The sequence below is a fragment of the Suillus subalutaceus genome (genome assembly GCF_016647625.1).
Source record: "Suillus subalutaceus strain FC151 chromosome Unknown DFJ58scaffold_168, whole genome shotgun sequence".
Taxonomy (NCBI): Eukaryota; Fungi; Basidiomycota; class Agaricomycetes; order Boletales; family Suillaceae; genus Suillus; species Suillus subalutaceus.
The window spans coordinates 1-18452 of NW_024540417.1; the positions used below are offsets into that span (position 1 = coordinate 1).

An 18452-nucleotide genomic window follows, 5' to 3' on the forward strand; every position below is an offset into this window, starting at 1 on the left:
TATGCTCATGTTGATCTGCAAAGCACCGACAAGGAAACAACAAGAGTTGCATCTGTTGACCTGACAGGCGATGTAGAGACTCGATCCTGGGTAGCCTCACAATGGCACATATTGCAACATAGGTCGAGTCTACAGTATCATGCATGTAACACGACACTTGCGCGATAAATGCGATGTTCGCGCGACGCGCACGACTTAGGCGACACTTCCGCGACATAGGCGACACTTGCGTGACTTGCGCGCGCTTTAGGGCGAATTTTTCCCGCGCCTAAGCGCTATAGGGCGCCTGACTTCCCACTGTGTTTTTCCCATGTCCAACCAAGTTCCCAGGTATGCATTTCTCCATTTAATCATTATTTCAACATCGTACCATGTTTATTTTCACTTGGTACACATTTTTCATTACACATTTTTTTTACTTTAGACCACAAACACACATTACCAGGGACCACCATCATCATAGACAGTCACCATCTCGAGTTTTTATTATGTTTTGAATAAATCATCGCAAGCCCTAGTAGCAGTTAGCTCTAGTGGCCATATCTGCATCAGTTGTCTTATCAGCATCTCAGTACACGTCTTAACATCTCACTATCGCTCGCATACCGCTTTCCACCCAGTTTCCGCTTTTCGACGCGCGACTTTCCCACGCTTCGCGCGCCTATAGCGCCTTTGTTCCCGCGCTTTCGCCTTATCACGCGCTTTGCGCATTCCCCCTAGAGTTGACCAGTGGATATTTGCTTTCTCCGCTTCCCCTAAGGGACGAACATATCGCACTCATATTTTCCTCCCTTCAACAATTATATCAGCTGCACCCTCAGCTGAGTTGAAGATCCTTCAACTGGAGCCCACCGCGAGGGGATCAGTCAGCACATCCACACATATCCAACTCCATTCCACTCTACTCCACTATCCGCATATCCACTTCCCACATTTTCGCCTTATTCACATTATCGCGTTTCCTCCGCCTATTCCGCCTTTCGCTATTCCGCCTATTCCGCGCATCCGCATATCCGCCTTTTCCGCTTTTCTGCCTATAAATCGCGAAATTCGCGATTTAACGCCCCTTCGCTTTCACAACCATGAACACGCCAGTAGATTCCTTTGGCATGCCTTGCGCACCTGCAAGCACTGCTCCACGTTTTGGAGGTGACCTACACCCAACTGGTCAACTTCCTGGAGTCAGTAGAACGACCTCGCGCAACCACTTGGGCTGTCAGATAAGGACATTATCAAGTATGCCTTGAAGTATTCTGCGCCTAATGAGAGAGAGGTGTTCCAGTGCTATGAAGGTAACAACACCTATGAAGATTTTGCTTAACTTTGCCTTGTTCATGTATCCAGAATGCGCAATTAAGCGCCTACAACGCGCCCTACTAGCGCGATTTCCGCTATTCCGCTTCCGCCCCTTGAAGCATCCCCTGAAGCGCCACCTGTAGGTGCGCCTCAGCACCAGAACGCGCCCAAGATCAGCTAGTAGCAGCAGCTATGGCGCCAATATGGCGAAATACGCGAAAACCCTTCCCCTTCCGCCTACTCCAACATTGCCTATCATTGAAATCGTGTTCGCACCAGCACACATCGAGGCGCCTATTGTAGGCGAACCTACAGAGCATCAGAGCGACACAGAAGATTAGTTGGACGAAGTGGTTTCACCCCAGCTCGACATATGTGAACCTAACCGCTATCGCGAACGTGCCAAATGCGCTACCAGACAGATCACGCCATCCATCATCACAATGACCTTCAACCCCAATCGCATTTTAGCGCGCCTATTCAGGAGCATTCTGCAGTGACAGAGCTCCAAAATGCGCCTCATTTTAACCACAGTTTGTCTCTACTAAATCCGCTTGTTACTGACAATACCGCGCATATCGCGTTTTCCGCTTTCAGCGACTTCCACTTGCCAGTCAAACACCCATGTATCAAGTCACCCACCCACCAAGTAGAACATGTCTCAGGCGACCCTGACACGCCTCCAGTGCACCCTATGGCGCCTGAGGTCGCACATGTCACGCACTTGAGGCACTGTATATTCAACCTTCGCTCATTTCGCCTTTTTCGCTTATTTCGCGTTTTTCACTCTCATTGAGTTTTTCATCAGTTGCTAATGCTTCGCCTTTGCCTTCATTTAAGCTTACCATCATTCCCTCACTCAGGCGCCACAGTCGCGCGCCTCACGCCTTAATTCACGCGCCTAAGGCGCCCATCATTACATCAAAGTTTTCCCTCCATCGCATTTTACCACTTTATCATTTTTAAATTGCATTCCTCACATTCATCATGACCCATACTTCAATCAGCCATTCAGGCGCGACTTAGGCGCGCGCCTGACACACATACATCCGCCTACATCATCCATCATTACATTTAACATTGCACCATCAGTCCTTATTCACATTTTTCGCATTTTCGCTTATCGCGTCCATAACATCCTTTCATTTTATATCAAGTACCATTCATTCATGATCAGGCGCCTATGTCGCCTTGATATATCATTCATACTCATCATTCGCGTCACATTCACGCCTAATTTCACTGCACATAGATCACTCACTAACGCATTTTCGCTATTTCAGCCTATCCTCGCGCATACAGAGGATATAATCATTTTCGCGCCTAAATGCGCTAACGCGCCAGCATCGCCTATCGCCTATCGTGCTGTAGCGCCTTTCAACCACTGTCGCCTCGCCTCGCCTTGGCGGCGCCTAATAGGCGCCACCCAAGTGCAAGAGTTCATCCCACCAGTCACTAGTCCCGCCACTATCGCGAGTTTGAAGAAGATTGGTTTATACCTGGTTGAAAAAGTTGTTGCAAAGTCTTGAAGATGAAGAGTACACCATTCCCTGTCGCTTAACACTGTCGCCTCACGCGCTTTCGCCTTATCACGCGCTTTGCGGCATTCCCCCTAGAGTTGACCAGTGGATATTTGCTTTCTCCGCTTCCCCTAAGGGACGAACATATCGCACTCATATTTTCCTCCCTTCAACAATTATATCAGCTGCACCCCTCAGCTGAGTTGAAGATCCTTCAACTGGAGCCCACCGCAAGGGGAACAGTCAGCATATCCACACCTATTCAACTCTACTCTGCTATCCGCGTATCCACTATTCTGCATTTTCACCTCATCCGCATTTCCACATTTCCGCTTATTCCGCCTTCCGCTACTTCGCCTATTCCGCGCATCCGCATATCCGCCTTTTCCGCTATTCCGCCTAAATCGCGAAATTCGCGATTCACGTGCCTCCGCTTTCACGCTATGAATGCGCCAGTAGATTCCCTTGGCATGCCTTTGCGCACATACAGTGCAGCTCCACGTTTTGGAGGTGACTACACTCAGCTGGTCAACTTCCTGGAGTCAGTAGAACGACTTGCGCAAACCACTTGGGCTGTCAGATAAGGACATCATCAAGTATGCCTTGAAGTATACTGTGCCTAACGAGAGAGAGCTGTTTCAGTACTACAAAGGTAACAACTACGAAGAGTTCGCTAATTCCGCCTTGTTCATGTACCCAGAATGTGGCATTGAGCGCCGCTATACACGCCCTACTAGCGCGCAATCCGCTATTCCGCTTCCGCCCCTTGAAGCGCACCATGAAGCGCCACTCGTAGGCGCACCTCAGCAACCAGAACGCGCCTTAGATCAGCCAGCAGTTGCAGTCATGGCGCCAGTACAATGAAAACACGCGAAACCATTCCCCTTCCGCCTACTCCAGCATCGCCTATCATTGAAATCGCTTTCGCACCAGCCCATATCGAGGCGCCTATTGTAGGCGAACCTACAGAGCTTCAAAGCGACCCAGAAGATCAGTTGGACGAAGTTGTTTTACCCCAGCAAGAAGTACAAGCACCTACCGCTATCGCGAACACGCTAAACGCGCCACTAGAGGAGATCGCATCACCCATCATCAACAACGACCTCAAACCCCCATCGCATTTTAGCGCGCCTATTCAGGAGCATTCTGCAGTGCCAGAGCTCCAAATGCGCCATACCTTGACCAGAGTTTGTCTCTGGTAAATCCGCTTGTTACTTGACAATACCGTGCATATTGCGTGTTCCGCTTTCAGTGACTTCCGCTTGCCAGTCAAACATCCTTGCATCACATCACCCACTCACCATATAGATCATGTCTCAGGCGACCCTGATGCGCCTCCAGTGCACCCTATGGCGCCTGAAATCGTGCAGTTCGCGCGCCTAGAGGCAATGTACATTCAACCTTCGCCTTTTTCGCCTTTTTCGCTTGTTTCGCATTTTTCGCTCTCAAGGAGTTTTTTTATCAGTTGCTAATACTTTGCTTTCCCCTTCAATCAAGCTCACCATCATTCCCTCACTTAGGCGCCACAGTCGCGCGCCTAACGCCTTAATTCTCGCGCCGAAGGCACCCATCATTACACCAAAGTTTTCCCTCGATCGCATTTTTACCACCTTATCACTTTTAAATCTCATTCCTTGCATTCATCATGACTTATATTTCAATCAGCCATTCAGGCGCGACTTAGGCGCGCGCCTGGCATGTACAACATCCGCCTACAGCATCCATCATTACAATTAACTTCACATCATTTGTCCTTATTCGCATTTTTCGCGTTTTCGCTATCGCGTCCATAGATCACCTTTTCATTTTCTATCAAACACCAACCATTCATGACCAAGCGCCTATGGCGCCTTGATAAATTGTCCATACTCATCATCTGCGCCTTATTCGCGCCTAATCTTGCTTCATATTCATCTTTCACTAACGCGTTTTCAGTATATCAGCCTATCCTCACAAATCCAGAGGATATAATCATTTTCGCGCCTAAACGCGCTGACGTGCCAGCGTCGCCTGCCAGCCTATCATGCTGTAGTGCATCTCTACTACCCTCGCCTCGCCTCGCCTTGGCGCGCGCCTAATAGGCGCCACCAAGTGCAAGAATTCTCCCTCCAGTCACTAGTCCGCCGCTATCCGCGAGTTTGCAGAAGATTCAGTTCATGCCTGGTTGAAGAAGTTGTTGCAGAGTCTTGAAGATGAAGATCACATCATTTCCTGTCGCCTACCACTGTCGCCTCACGTGCCTTCGCCTCGCGCCTCATCCGCTTCAACCGCTTCAACCATCATTTCGCAAACATCAGCATATACCATGTTTTTCATAGGATATAGTTTGTTTTATACCCTGGTTTTCATCCAGCGCTTTTCACCTTTCATTTTTATTATCATTACATCGCCCTTAACACTAATAACACACTGATATACACACTTATAGATCCGCTTAGAAGAAAACAACAAAAACAACAAAACACCCATAGACTCGTGCCCACCTCACCCAGTAGGATATTATTTTCGCTTCTAACGCATGCTGTGGCACCATGCACATTATTACCTTAGAATGCTCCCCTATAGCGCCTCATTCTCGCGCTTATCGCCTAATTCCCGCGCCTTACGCGCCTCGCGCGCGCGCTTTTTTTCGCGCTTAGCGCATAGAAGGACATAGATGTTGATAGTTGCACGAAGAAGACAAGACGGACAGGACATCCGCAAAGTTTACCATTTCACTTTCGCTTTTTCACTTATATTTTTACTCATGTCATTCATTCCCTTAGCACCTGTTTCATAGCGCGCCTAGTGGGACTTGGTTTGGACATGGGTTGGACCACTTCCTCAACACGCAGTTTCGCCTTCCACACCTTGGATATCACTGGACATTCGCCTCTTCACCTTCCCTGCACTATGCGACGCTTACGCGGCATACGCAACATTCGCGCTTATCACGCACATCCGCGCACCTCAGGCGCCTCAAGCGCGAATGTTCCCGCGCCTTACCACAGCACATTCACGCCACACTTGCATCATCAGCCATCTATTGTCATCATGAGTTCGCATCCTTACGCCATCTTGAAGAGTCGCTATCACTTGAATACCGCATTCGCACACTTCCCGCTTCATAAGCGCGAATGTTCCCACGCTTCGCGCGCCTATGACGCCTTATTCACGCGCATACACACATCACTCTCGCCTCATTGCAGTCATCTCCATATCATTCAGGCAGTTGTCACCATCACATCCCCAAGCTTTTGATTGTGTTTTGCACACACCAGAGTCACTTTCGCGCATTCCGCTGTTCTATTACCGCGCTTTCACGCCCCTCTGACGCCTTACGCCTGCGCCTCTCCCGCGCCTAGCGCGCCATTGTTTTGCCAGTCTCGCCTCATCACATTCGCCTCAGACACGCTCGCAGTACACTCCTCTCACATCACATACCCCCATCACAACTTCGCTTGAGTTCACCACTTGATGCACTGAGTGGGGACACTCAGAATTTAAGCCCCCAGGAGATGTAGAGACTCGATCCTGGGTAGCCTCACAATGGCACATATTGCAACATAGGTCGAGTCTACAGTATCATGCATGTAACACGACACTTGCGCGATAAATGCGATGTTCGCGCGACGCGCACGACTTAGGCGACACTTCCGCGACATAGGCGACACTTGCGTGACTTGCGCGCGCTTTAGGCGAATTTTCCCGCGCCTAAGCGCTATAGGGCGCCTGACTTCCCACTGTGTTTTCCCATGTCCAACCAAGTTCCCAGGTATGCATTTCTCCATTTATCATTTATTTCAACATCGTACCATGTTTATTTTCACTTGGTACACATTTTTCATTACACATTTTTTTTTACTTTAGACACAACACACATTACCAGGGACCACCATCATCATAGACAGTCACCATCTCCGAGTTTTTATTATGTTTTGAATAAATCATCGCAAGCCCTAAGTAGCAGTTAGCTCTAGTGGCCATATCTGCATCAGTTGTCTTATCAGCATCTCAGTACACGTCTTAACATCTCACTATCGCTCGCATACCGCTTTCACCCAGTTCCGCTTTTCGACGCGCGACTTTCCCACGCTTCGCGCGCCTATAGCGCCTTTGTTCCCGCGCTTTCGCCTTATCACGCGCTTTGCGCATTCCCCCTAGAGTTGACCAGTGGATATTTGCTTTCTCCGCTTCCCCTAAGGGACGAACATATCGCACTCATATTTTCCTCCCTTCAACAATTATATCAGCTGCACCCTCAGCTGAGTTGAAGATCCTTCAGCGAGATGGCCGGCCGGTGAGATCCATCGCGGTGCTGCGACATGGCTGGCATCTGGAATAATGCTGGAGGAGGTGCAAGTTGCACTCCTGATTGATGTGAAGAAACTTGGAAGGCGGCCGACTGATGCTCAGAAGCTGGTGATAGCTTGGCGCCACGACAGAATGCAAGGTCAAATAGATGAATTCATCAGGGTGGCAGTGACATTTCTTGGCGATCAACTGGATGAATATGATCAGTTGGACCTCATGACCATGATGTTGGATGCTGCAGAACTGGATTCTGCTGGGTCATCATCTGACAATCCTGATTGGCCGGACAACAAAGACCGATATGATACACCGGTCAAGTTCACTCCTGAGACCCTGGTGATTCCACTGCCCTCAAACATAGGGATTAAAAGATGCGCCGAGTGGGGCGTCGCCGACCTGGTGCTCCAAGAAATATTATTGAGAGAAGGTCAAGCCAATGACGCATTGCATGCCATCAGGGTTAACTTGGCCAACAAGGCTGTTCTCTTCCGCACCATGGTCCGGTCGGTGAAGTCACAAGCTCGGTCAACTCGTGCATGGGCCCGGGTGCACTCGGTGGACAAGATCCTTCACTTAAATGTACAGATATACTCCAAATGTCACAGCCAACTCATTCACCTCGGCGCCAATGACTTACTGGCCAAGTTTTGGCCATTGGAGAAGGCCGACCTAAAGGCTACTACGGTGGTGGCAGACCCAAATGCTCGCAGGCAAAGGAATAGCACGTTGGCGTGGTTCTGGTCCATTGATATTCAAGGAGATTCCACCAGCAATGACTGGATGAATGAATGTATGTATGCTCATTGCCTATGTACCTGTACCTATCCGATGTCAATATTTTTTGCACTACAGTTTACTGTGTCCATTGGCTTAGAACGCTGGCACTGTGTGATAGATGGGCAGAGGAGCTCCTGCTGGTCGGTCGGGAAATGATATGGACGGTTGATTTTTTTCTTCACAAATCACAATGATGGGTCGGCCAAATGCAAGAGGCCGATGCAAACCAGAAGGTCGGTCATCGGTGCTATGCGGCTCGCCAGGCTCAAATTTATCTCCGACTCTTGCAGCAAGCCCAAGATAGCTTTGAAAGGACAAAGGGGATAGCAAGGGTGGCAGAGTGACCGGGGTCTACAGTGCCACAACTGCATTCGGGTGGTGGTAAGTGCCATAGTGGGCCACAGTGGATTAGTCAATTATATATAACCTTGTGATTCTGCATTTATTACACACAACTTGTCCTTGCTCCAACCATCATGTCCAATTCATCAAAATATGATTTGACCGAATTTACAATCTTGGATGCTACCAACATCCTAGAGTACGCCACTTCTCGTTTTGCGGCCATCTGGATTGCCTGTGACCGAAGCCATGTGCCTCGGTCGCCGGCTTACATAGCCAGCTTTGTCCGGCACCTTCAGTGGGAGGCAGATGTAAGTTCTTCAGCCATTGGCTGTGTTGGTCGGTCAGCGTCATGTAATAACTAATCCATCCTTCAGACATTTGTCTTCCCATACATCAACATATGCATGGTGCTCAATACTCACCCGACCATGACTGACCTCCTCTGCAGCATCATCGGCAGATTCACCTGTCTCCAAACCAGGAACATCACCAGCAAGCAGTTCTGTGCCGAATTCTTCGCGCACTGTTCCCCTCATGACCCTGAACTGAGATCAACTCACAGAGTAGTTCTCAAATATGTTCATGATTGGTGGAAGGATTGTTTTGATACCTTGGGATTCGCCTTGCTGTCCTTGGATGTCAATGAAGTCTTGGATATGATGGCAGATCACTTTGAGCAACTGGTCGGTCATTTCTCTTTTATGCTCAACTGCTACTGATTCTCATTTGTAGCCTATGGGAGCAATGCTTCTGCCCGGCCCTGCAGTCGCCGGTCAAGTGGAAGGTGATCCCCTCCTCAATCAAATTCTGGCAGTGAAGGCCCATGTCCAACATCTCGGCGATTCATTAGAAAGGATGTTGCAGGAGAAGACCATGAAGGCCGCGGCAGCCGCAACAACAATGTCCGAACTTGAAGGGCCCATGGATCAGCTGGAGGAAGCGCTCTTAACCTCCCGCCGGCCATGAGTCAGCTGCTAGTTATTGCACCAGTAATATTATGTATTATACTGGAAATATGAATAGTATTACCTAATGTGATTTGGTCAGTGTGTATATGAGCCATCGGTCTCTGATTTTTCTTATTCTCCAGTCATGACTGCAGTTCCGGCCGACTGTGCGTTGTATACCACATGCATTGCTAGCGAGTTTGTGAAACAGCTGTTTGATTGCAATGTAGCTGGAAACGCACAGTCAATCTCGCCTCCCTTGACGATTGATGTGCCAACCATGCTTGCTTGTCAGCATCTGGCCTGGGTGCTTGCCAATGCCTATTCAAACCCAAGTAGGCCATTCCTACCATTTGCTTGGTCGTTGCCTGACCCATTTCAGTCCAACTTGACCTTGATATGATTAGGTACAATGAGGCCCTCCATAAATGCTCTACAGGGATGGTTGCAACACATGAAGATTCCCTGCTGAAAAAATTTCCTCGTGGGCCAGAATGTTTGCTGGAGAAGCCCTCGGTCATTTTGGACTCGGCCGGTCATATTATCTTGTGGTACCTTCCAGATGCCATTAGCCTGTGGATTCAAGTGAGCTGATTATTATGACCCATCAGGCCGACTGATTCGCCGACTTCACAGGCCAAGATGGAAGACACTACAATTGGTATGGGGTCCCTTCTGATGAAAAGCATGACCAGTGGTCTGGACACCCAGTGGAGAACATTCCCCTGGTAATTTTCATGCCAGCGACCGATGCCAATTGACCCCAGGATGTATCAATTTAGCCCCTTGTTGGTTCATGCAAGGCCGGGAGGTCAGTCTGCTTCTCCACCCGAATGCTAATGCTTATGTAGAAATTTTAGCCACACAGATTACCACCAGGCCGATGGATTCACCCCCAAGGTGTCGGCCGCCCTGAAAGGGAAAGGTGGTCCCGAGATTATAATCTCTATGCAGCACGCAGCACTACTGGCCTCGGCTGCTCTTAGGGTGATGCATCCAAAGTTGTATTGGGCGTTGGTCACTACACATATCAAACTTGCCCGATGGGCAGTGGAACATGGCCTCAGTGATATGAGCACTTGCCTGCAATTTTGGGCCTCGGTGTTTAATTGTGCAGCTGTAATTTGCAACAGACAATGTCCTCTTCACCGAGATCCAAGTTCTACTCCCGAAGGGTTTGATGTCATGAGCAGTGTTGGCCATTATTGTAATGGGCTCATGACATTATCTAACCTCAGTATTCGGTTGCAATATAACTCGGGCGCTATGGTCGGCTGCTCTGGCCACTTTGTCAGGCATGGTGTCACATACACCGGCGATCACATTGTGTGGGCTTGGTTCATACGTGACAGCCTTCAGAATTTTGTGGGGACACCTCGGCCATCGTACGCAACTTACATGGGTGTAGACTAATATGTTTCTGTCTCGGCTTACATAGCGCAGTGATTGTATGATAATAACCGATGGTTTTAACCGACCGACCAGTCCATCCTATAGCATCATGTATTCAGTTACATATTGGCCCATATGATAACATCAGTTCTGTCGGCCAACCTGATAGCATCAGGTATTCAGTATTCTCGGCCCATATGATAATGTCAGGTATGCAGTTTCATCAGCCGACCTGACGGCATCAGATATACCTTTCCGTCGGCCCATACAACAACATCATGTATTCAGTTTCGTTGGCCCATAAGTTTGCATCAGTACCATTGGCCGACATGATGGTGTCAGCTATTAATACATACATGATGCCCTCATGTTGGTTGAAAGACCTGATACCATCATGTCGGCCGAGTATACTGGATGCCTGATATTATCATATGGGCTGACAAAACAAATACCTGATGCCATCATATCAGCCGATAGACCTGATACTATCATGTCGGCCGAATATACTAAATGCCTGATATTATCGTATGGGCTGACGTAAATGAATTCCTTATACCATCAGGTCGGCCGATGGCACTGATGAAACATATGGGCCGACAAAACTGAATGCCTGATGTTATCGTATGGGCCAATGGAAATGAATTCCTGATGCCATCAGGTCGGCCAATGGCACTGATGAAAATGTATGGGCCGACAAGACTGAATGCCTGATGTTATCGTATGGGCTGATGGAAATGAATTCCTGATACCATCAGGTCGGCCGATGGCACTGATGAAAACGTATGGGCCGACGAAACTGAATGCCTGATGTTATCGTATGGGCCGATGGAAAGGTATACCTGATGCCATCAGGTCGGGCCAATGCAACTGCCTGATGTTATCACATGGGCCGAGAATACTGAATACCTGATGCTATCAGATCGGCTGATGAAACTGATGCAAACGTATGGGTCGACAAAACTGCATATCTGATGCAATCACATCGGCTGAGAACATGAATACCTGTTCATGTCTCTCAGCCCATATGATGGCATCATACCCACAATTGCCAGACCAATCCGCACAGGAACATATATGCTTCACCCCTGTCATCGGCCGATCGGTACACACAGTAGCTATAGTGTGTGGGCCCAGCTGACAATATCACACCACCGATTTTACTGGCCCTCGGCCGATATGTTAATGTCGAGCATCCCAATGCATGGGCCCAGCTGTTAAAACCATCACTCCATGAGCCCACCGGCCGGATGTTAAACACAGACATAGATATTCGGTCGGCCAACTTTCGCTGGCCTGTGTGGAACAGCATATTTTCAACATTTGCTGCATGTATAATACATGCAATGTGACTGAATGGGCTCCCATGGTGCAGGAGGCAAGGTCGTGTCCATCTGGTGAGGTGTTTGCGATGGACTGCTGGTTTTCAGCACTCAACAACTGCTCGTGTTCCCTCAAAGACATCTCTAAAACACGCTGTTAGTGCAATATCAGTAGTGCAGCGAGTCTTACTTTTGAGAAGTGATGCTTGGACTGCATGGGCCTCTTGTTGTCGTTTTTGAACGGTGCCTGCACATTGGTTTTGAGGTTTGGTTCCCCCAATGTATACAGTACACTTTCTTGAAACGCCACCTACAGCATGGCGGGCCGTACGCCTCGTCATCGTCGGTGTTGTTGCTGTTGTTTGGATACTGCAAGTCAGTGTGGTGTAAGAGGTGAGAAGTAGAAATTCCCACGTACCTCCTTGCTGTAAGTATGTACAAGCACATGGTAGTGCATAGAGAAGGTGTTCAATGAGAGAGTGCAATGAAATATAATAATATTGTAGAATAAAGGAAGAACAATTGTGAGGGAACGAGCTCGCTGTGGTTGACAACGAGGAGAGAGGTGGCGGCGTTGTGCGCGTTAGCGAGGCAGCAGAGTTGCCAAAACAGGTGATGATGTAACCCACGCACCGCGGGTGAGGACATGAAATACATATGACGCAGAGCGTTATAGTCTGACACTGGCACGCCGTCACCGAAACGTCTCAGGATCCTCGATACAGCAGCTAGACACGCTGGGTGATTGAAGCCTATATAACACATTTCTATTCATCGCGTCTGCTGACCTAGTATACAGGAAATACATGCTCAATCGATTGCTCCTCTAGTCACTCAATCAGACCACAGATAGGGCAAACCGTCATCCCTTCTTTTAAAACTCGGCAGTTCGCCAACCGTCCACAACGTCAGAATGAATGTGAGACCGTGCCGAAATACTGCAAGGGAAGACCGCAGGACGGCTGTAGTAACGGAACTGTTAGCAACGAGAAAATAGAATATCACGGGGAACTCAAGTACCGAATCAGACCCGGGATGAACGTGGGGGTGAAGCTGATTACTTTGCCTTGGTCGTCTTTGGCAGAAGCAATATGCAATGTGGCCAACATGGTCGCAATGGAGCACCACGCGGAGGCATCAGCAGTATACCGCCCTGATTAAAGTCTATCTGTCAGCAAATCTTTTGTAGGATTAAATAACTTGACGAACCTGGACATATACGCCGGCCAAGGCCGAAAATGTATTGTGCGGGGTCATCACTTGTCAACGCACCATTAACGTCGATGAATCTCTCTGGCATAAAACGAGATGCATCGGGGGTACCGCTTTTCATCTCGTGTAACGCCCCTGCAATCAAGTTAGTATGACGAAAGCTGGGAAGAACATATCGGACCATGTGTTGTATGCGATGATTGCGCCTGATGTATCATAGATATTATAAATGATCATTGTTGGTGGGACAAAAACAGCGGACCTTTTGGAATGAAATAGCCGTTGTATATGTCATCACTCGAGGTAGCATGCGGTACGCCTATGAGATCATCTTCAGTACAGACCAGATCACTTGGCGCGGAAGAATACCAAGGGGTGTAACAGGCTGCCATCGGAAAGTTTCCCGCACAACTGCATCAATGTAGGGTAGTGATGCTCTGTCCTCGAATGTTGGCAGCCGATCTCTTCCAATCACCGAGTCAATTTCTGCTTGTGCGCGTTTCTGGACGTCTGGATATAAAACCATGGCCAAAAAAAAAAACCATCACAGTTGCCGCAGTCTGTAACGATGATGAACAGCGGACAACACGATGGAGTTATCCACTTACCGTCTCATATGAAGCTGTGTGATATTGATGTATGTCGAGAGCACAATGTTGCTTGCAAAAAAGCTTACTTACCTATAATAGCGGTAGTAGCTGCTTTCCTCAAGGCATTCTTGAATGCAGGTTTGAATGCCTCCTCTTGCATCTCCATCCGTCGCAAATTTTCTGCAACCATTGAAGATTGAACGTCGAACGAGCTGTCGGCCTTGGCAAAGATCAAATCAATGTCTGGAACCAAGAAAAAAAATACCCACCATGTGCTGTTGCACATATTGGAATGGCACGTCGGCCATTTGATTGACGCGTTCGGTCGAAGTTCGAGCACTACGCTTAATCGAGGATCCCCAGCACCAGTCAGGTAACTTCAGTACTAAAAGTGCATGTTATGTTAATGTTTTCTCGTCTAGGAGAGTTGAGCTCACAGAAGGGGAAGGTTTTAAGCATCAGTGCTCTCTCTGGGGTCAACAAGGTCAAGCCCGGAACCAATGCCTTTATCACAGTCTGTACCACAGGATCATCCCGAGCACTGATATTATAGTCATATACAGTGGACATCACAACAGACAACGAGAATCTGTGAACAGGTAAATGATCGTTCAATTTGTAAAAATCATTTACTGACGTTGCGAAGTGGTCATAATAGTGTTGAGGGTCATCGACTAGGTTGACGACCATCTCACGAGCTCGCCTGATCTGCATTGGGTAAAATTTCAATGCAGATTCAAGACGGAAAGTTTGGTGGAAGAGTCGTCGGCAGAGACGCCATTCATCACCATAACCTATGAATCCAAAGTTGATCGATAAACCATATCTGCAAGAACCTCAGATTGATTGAATAGAAGAATACTGAAAGGACGCACGGCTTGAGTGTAGCTAGGTATGGTCGATCGGAGTAAATACGAGAACGCTTGTCCAATAAGTCTTCTGCGATATGCTGAGAATTGATCACGACTATGTCCTCGTCTAGATTTCGCACGAAGATCAAGTCCCCTGATGTAATGATCTGCACCACATATGCCCTATACTATCTGTTCACGTACCATACATAGCACCCCATTCGGTATAAGTCAACCAAGGCTCCTTAGCGTCAATAGATAAGACGTTCCCTAACAGCGGGAGCGGCACTGGGCCAGGAGGAAGAGAATGGTTATTCTGTCGCTTCTTGATCAACCGCATAAGTGCCGTGACCGCGACAAAGGACAGAGGAATGCCGGCGAGGATAGCAAGCTGACCATTCACTGCGGGGGCCATGATTCGAGCAGTAGTTTGGCAAACTGTACATGATGCAAACGTCCTTATAAGGACGGGGAAGTAGTAAATCGCCGCCTGTGCGTCGATTATGCGTCTCGGTCATGGGTCTTCTATAGTCCAGATATATATTGCTTCTGGCTCAAATCACGTCAACTTCTGCAGCGGCAGCGGATGATCTGGCCAGATGGGGTGAGGAAGGATATGATCATGGAAGGCCAAGACATACACAAGATGTGAAAAAGGTGTGAGATCAGGCGAGCGGCATGCACCGGAGCGTCATGTTTGAATGTGGCAAGTAGCTTGCCTATCTTTGCATTCCAGATTTTTGTTGCATCCTCGTGGTATCCGACAGCCGCAAATTTTGTGAATAGATCACCACCCATACATTGAACATCTTCAGGCCTGTATCTCCGCTCTTGACATCCCACACTCCGGAGGGAGTCACATTATGCGTCGTCCGCCAGGCGGGTGTATAACACCTTGTACCCGGTCTGCTCTTACTCTTTACTGGTCGGGGAAGACATGGTCGGTGTTCGATGACTACAGCAGATCTTGACTATGTATGCGAGCGTTATGCGAGCATTCGCAAGAGATCTTTGCGGAAATACAAAGTTTCCGGTATGCGGAATCGTGTATCTAGTAGATCTCGATATCTATCAGTATCGTGAGCACTGAGCAGGAGGTGCCGTGGACGTCGAGACGGGGCCAGGCTAACATTATGATGAAGGCGCCTGGGCTTTGAAGTTCGATTGGCTGTGATATTGTTGTGTTAATATATACAGCTTGTCATGTTCTGGCCGCCAAGCAACAACCAATGCCTGGACAGCTATCATATTGGCCACAACGGTGGGAAACACATGCAAAGGTATACCTTTCTGCCCTGCCCTGTAGCAAGCAAGTTCGACAAAATGAGGACCACGATGAGAGGAGACACCAGGTAACCCCTCCGCTAGGCCAAGTATGTCAAACTTTCTCTAATTCATGATAATTTCGATAAAATGCCATAGACAACTTAGCGGATTAGAGACTTTTTACTGCCCCACGAAGAGTTTCTTATGTCTCCATTGTATGTACTGGCAAAGATCTGGGAAAAGAACAAGAAAACGGATGGGATAGATTAAAGATGATCATGGGTATACTCGGGAGAGGCACAACAAAAAAACAGCCAGAAACGAGTCCAGCGTCCAACGTTCTTCATTGTTGCGTTAGGATTGGTGTGCAAAGTTGTGTTAGCGACGGGAAGTGCGGTGGAGGACGTGGAGACGGCAGCCTGTGTTTGCAAAGATGTTTGGGCCGCCGCACCAGTAGATTGTTGCGTGGTGTTATTATTGGGACGGCATGAGGTGCTTGCAGCAGGTTTCTTGGATTTCAGTGGAATTATTATCATCCGTCTTTCTCGTGCTGACGCGTTCCTCTAGGTGATATGAGATGGAGTTCGAATATTCGAGAAGAACGAAATGACATACACGTTTGCCCTTGGCATACGGAACGTCGACGACCGCTGAGCCACGCTCACGCAGCTCGATTTCTGCATTACTGAGTCTGGCAGAGAAAAGGTTTCGAACCCAGTGAAAAATGCGGGGTCGTGATGGCGTATTGTTGGGATCGAGTCGCGCAGAAGACTGAGAACATCAAGGTCAGGAAAACCAAGACTATGTAGATGAAGCATGAGCGACGTACGCGAGCACGATGTGGTGTGTCATCAAAGAACCCTTGGGGTACGCGATTGGAGACCTTGATTGGCTGACGGACCGGATGTTGTGTAGCATCAGCCTATAATGCATATGTTTAAATGCAATGAGATTTGTGATGAAAGTGTCACATACAACAAGTAGGGACTTGTCGTGCTGGTCCAATAGAAGTTCGTCGAGGCCAGCTCCTTTTACTATCGCAGAAACATCCCAAGTGTACGCATTTTTGTCGTCGCAGCCAGTGGCTAGTAGCGTTCCATCTGCCGAAAATGACACACAAAACACCATGGTTGTATGTTCGAGGGGCAAACTGATGGGCTGGTTGTTGTCGAGGTTCCATAATTGTGCTGTGTCGTTCCACGATGCGCTTGCGAGGATGCGGCCATTTGGATAAACTGCAATTGCAATGGATCGGACAGAAGTAGCGTGCCCTTCCAGCACTGCTAGCTGCTTCCAGGTTGTACTACTCCATGTCCTAATTGAGTCATCAAATGACCCGGAGATGAGCGTTTTTTCCATTTGGGGTCCAAGCCAGGCACAACACCGAATCTGTGTGTCCTTTGAGAGTAGCGACAAGCTCGCCGGTCTTTGTGTCCCAGATTTTGACCAAGTACTTGTTATCTCCAGTGTTATTCCCAGGTTGTTCGGATCCACCGGTTGCAAACATGGTCGTGTCTAGCGAGTAGACGACTGCGTTCACCCATTCATGCCCTGTCTTGATTGGTGCGAGGATTGTCTCCCCGTTCTTCACGTCCCATTGTCTTGTAGTTCCATCGTAAGATCCGCTCAAGACTCGCTGACCATCTCGACTCCAGCAGACAGTTCTCACAATATTTGTATGCCCCGTCCATTTTGCAATGACTTTGCATGTGTCGATGTCCCACAACCTCACTCCGCCATCATCACTCCCGCTAACCACTTTCTTCCCGTCCGGAGACAATGCTATGGTCCACGCGTCACTTTTCCCGTCCCGCCAGTCATCTCCTATCTGTTTCCCACTCTTCAAGTTCCATACCCGCAGCGAGCCATCACTTGAGCATGTTATCATCCGTTGTCCGCCTGGCAGATGTATGGCGCCTAGGACCACATCGGTATGTCCTTCAAATTTCTGGTGGGGTGTGATCGCTGATGCCTTCTGTATTTCAACAATGGGTGAAGACATAATCAACTATTGGGTGCAGCTCCGTCTTAGCTGCCATCCAACAAAGTCCACAATCATCACTTACAACGATACGTTCTTCAGTTGCTCCCGACGTATTGGCACTAAGAGGCAAAGGGCGTTTAGATCAAAAGTGCACTGGAAGTTTGAGCTGGTACGTTTTACACGTGTTATCCCCGTGTTCGCTTCAAGCATAGGCTGCGCAACTGAAGCGCCCAAGCCTCGTTTCTGATCACGAGTCGCATTCCATTACCTACAATCTTTCATTCTATAATGAAATCACCGCACACCTCCATATGCCCTATTACGACCATCCCCAACACAACTTCATTCTGATATCTTTGTCAACGTCTCAAGCTGTCTCTCCTTACCCAACTACTTCCCGAAGGTGCCCATCATCTCACCAATGCTCGATACTTATCTGCGTGAGGCACATATTTCTGTATATCGGTACATGGGAAACCACCACCCAAAATCGCTGTATCACTCACCATTTCATCTTTCTTCACAAACCTTGCTACAAACTCACCAACTGCATGTGGGATTCCAAGGGGAAACGCAAGGCCAGCAATGATCTCCATAACGAACAGCTACGCAAGAAATTTTGAACGCCGTGCCCCAATATTTTACCTTCTTCAAATGTAC

General features: G+C 48.4%; 7 protein-coding genes across 7 annotated transcripts; 5 read left to right on the top strand and 2 right to left on the bottom strand.

Moving 5' to 3' along the window:
- Positions 1–1499: 1499 nt before the first annotated feature.
- Positions 1500–3400, top strand: DFJ58DRAFT_734152 (uncharacterized protein; the record flags this gene model as incomplete). The annotated part of the gene is made up of 2 exons (XM_041386437.1): positions 1500–1595; positions 3002–3400. The coding sequence occupies 2 exons, from the start codon at positions 1500–1502 to the stop codon at positions 3398–3400; spliced, it is 495 nt and encodes a 164-aa protein (XP_041237781.1).
- A 276-nt stretch (positions 3401–3676) lies between these two features.
- On the top strand, positions 3677–4365 carry DFJ58DRAFT_734153 (uncharacterized protein; the record flags this gene model as incomplete). The annotated part of the gene is made up of 3 exons (XM_041386438.1): positions 3677–4014; positions 4069–4280; positions 4337–4365. 3 exons carry the CDS (start codon positions 3677–3679, stop codon positions 4363–4365), a joined length of 579 nt encoding a protein of 192 aa, XP_041237782.1.
- A 2744-nt stretch (positions 4366–7109) lies between these two features.
- DFJ58DRAFT_668681 (uncharacterized protein) lies at positions 7110–8042 on the top strand (the record flags this gene model as incomplete). The annotated part of the gene is made up of 1 exon (XM_041382726.1): positions 7110–8042. A coding segment is annotated over one exon (933 nt), but the record flags the coding sequence as incomplete, so codon positions are not given.
- Positions 8043–8362: 320 nt separating this feature from the next.
- Positions 8363–9197, top strand: DFJ58DRAFT_734155 (uncharacterized protein; the record flags this gene model as incomplete). Its single annotated transcript, XM_041386439.1, has 3 exons — positions 8363–8539; positions 8606–8914; positions 8964–9197. The coding sequence occupies 3 exons, from the start codon at positions 8363–8365 to the stop codon at positions 9195–9197; spliced, it is 720 nt and encodes a 239-aa protein (XP_041237784.1).
- A 126-nt stretch (positions 9198–9323) lies between these two features.
- DFJ58DRAFT_734156 (uncharacterized protein) lies at positions 9324–10591 on the top strand (the record flags this gene model as incomplete). Its single annotated transcript, XM_041386440.1, has 5 exons — positions 9324–9513; positions 9561–9763; positions 9815–9839; positions 9874–9989; positions 10058–10591. The coding sequence occupies 5 exons, from the start codon at positions 9324–9326 to the stop codon at positions 10589–10591; spliced, it is 1068 nt and encodes a 355-aa protein (XP_041237785.1).
- Positions 10592–12573: 1982 nt separating this feature from the next.
- On the bottom strand, positions 12574–14957 carry DFJ58DRAFT_749379 (cytochrome P450; the record flags this gene model as incomplete). The annotated part of the gene is made up of 14 exons (XM_041387652.1): positions 12574–12641; positions 12754–12851; positions 12910–13042; positions 13099–13236; positions 13364–13420; positions 13471–13603; positions 13644–13661; positions 13710–13723; positions 13782–13911; positions 13961–14076; positions 14129–14280; positions 14329–14517; positions 14567–14696; positions 14747–14957. The coding sequence occupies 13 exons, from the start codon at positions 14955–14957 to the stop codon at positions 12764–12766; spliced, it is 1509 nt and encodes a 502-aa protein (XP_041237786.1). The 3' UTR covers positions 12574–12641; positions 12754–12763.
- A 1029-nt stretch (positions 14958–15986) lies between these two features.
- Positions 15987–17336, bottom strand: DFJ58DRAFT_136028 (WD40-repeat-containing domain protein). The gene is made up of 4 exons (XM_041378826.1): positions 16784–17336; positions 16638–16730; positions 16424–16579; positions 15987–16371 (listed from the first exon to the last, which is right to left on the bottom strand). The coding sequence occupies exons 1-4, from the start codon at positions 17165–17167 to the stop codon at positions 16075–16077; spliced, it is 930 nt and encodes a 309-aa protein (XP_041237787.1). The 5' UTR covers positions 17168–17336; the 3' UTR covers positions 15987–16074.
- Between the last annotated feature and the right edge of the window lie 1116 nt (positions 17337–18452).

Coding starts and splice junctions, on each gene's coding strand:
- DFJ58DRAFT_136028 (XM_041378826.1), bottom strand. CDS start 17,167: ATGGAAAAAACGCTCATCTCCGGGTCATTTGATGACTCAATTAGGACA. Junction 16,731..16,783: donor ACGACAAGTCCCTACTTGTT/GTATGTGACACT, acceptor TATGCATTATAG/GCTGATGCTACACAACATCC. Junction 16,372..16,423: donor CGTATGCCAAGGGCAAACGT/GTATGTCATTTC, acceptor CATATCACCTAG/AGGAACGCGTCAGCACGAGA.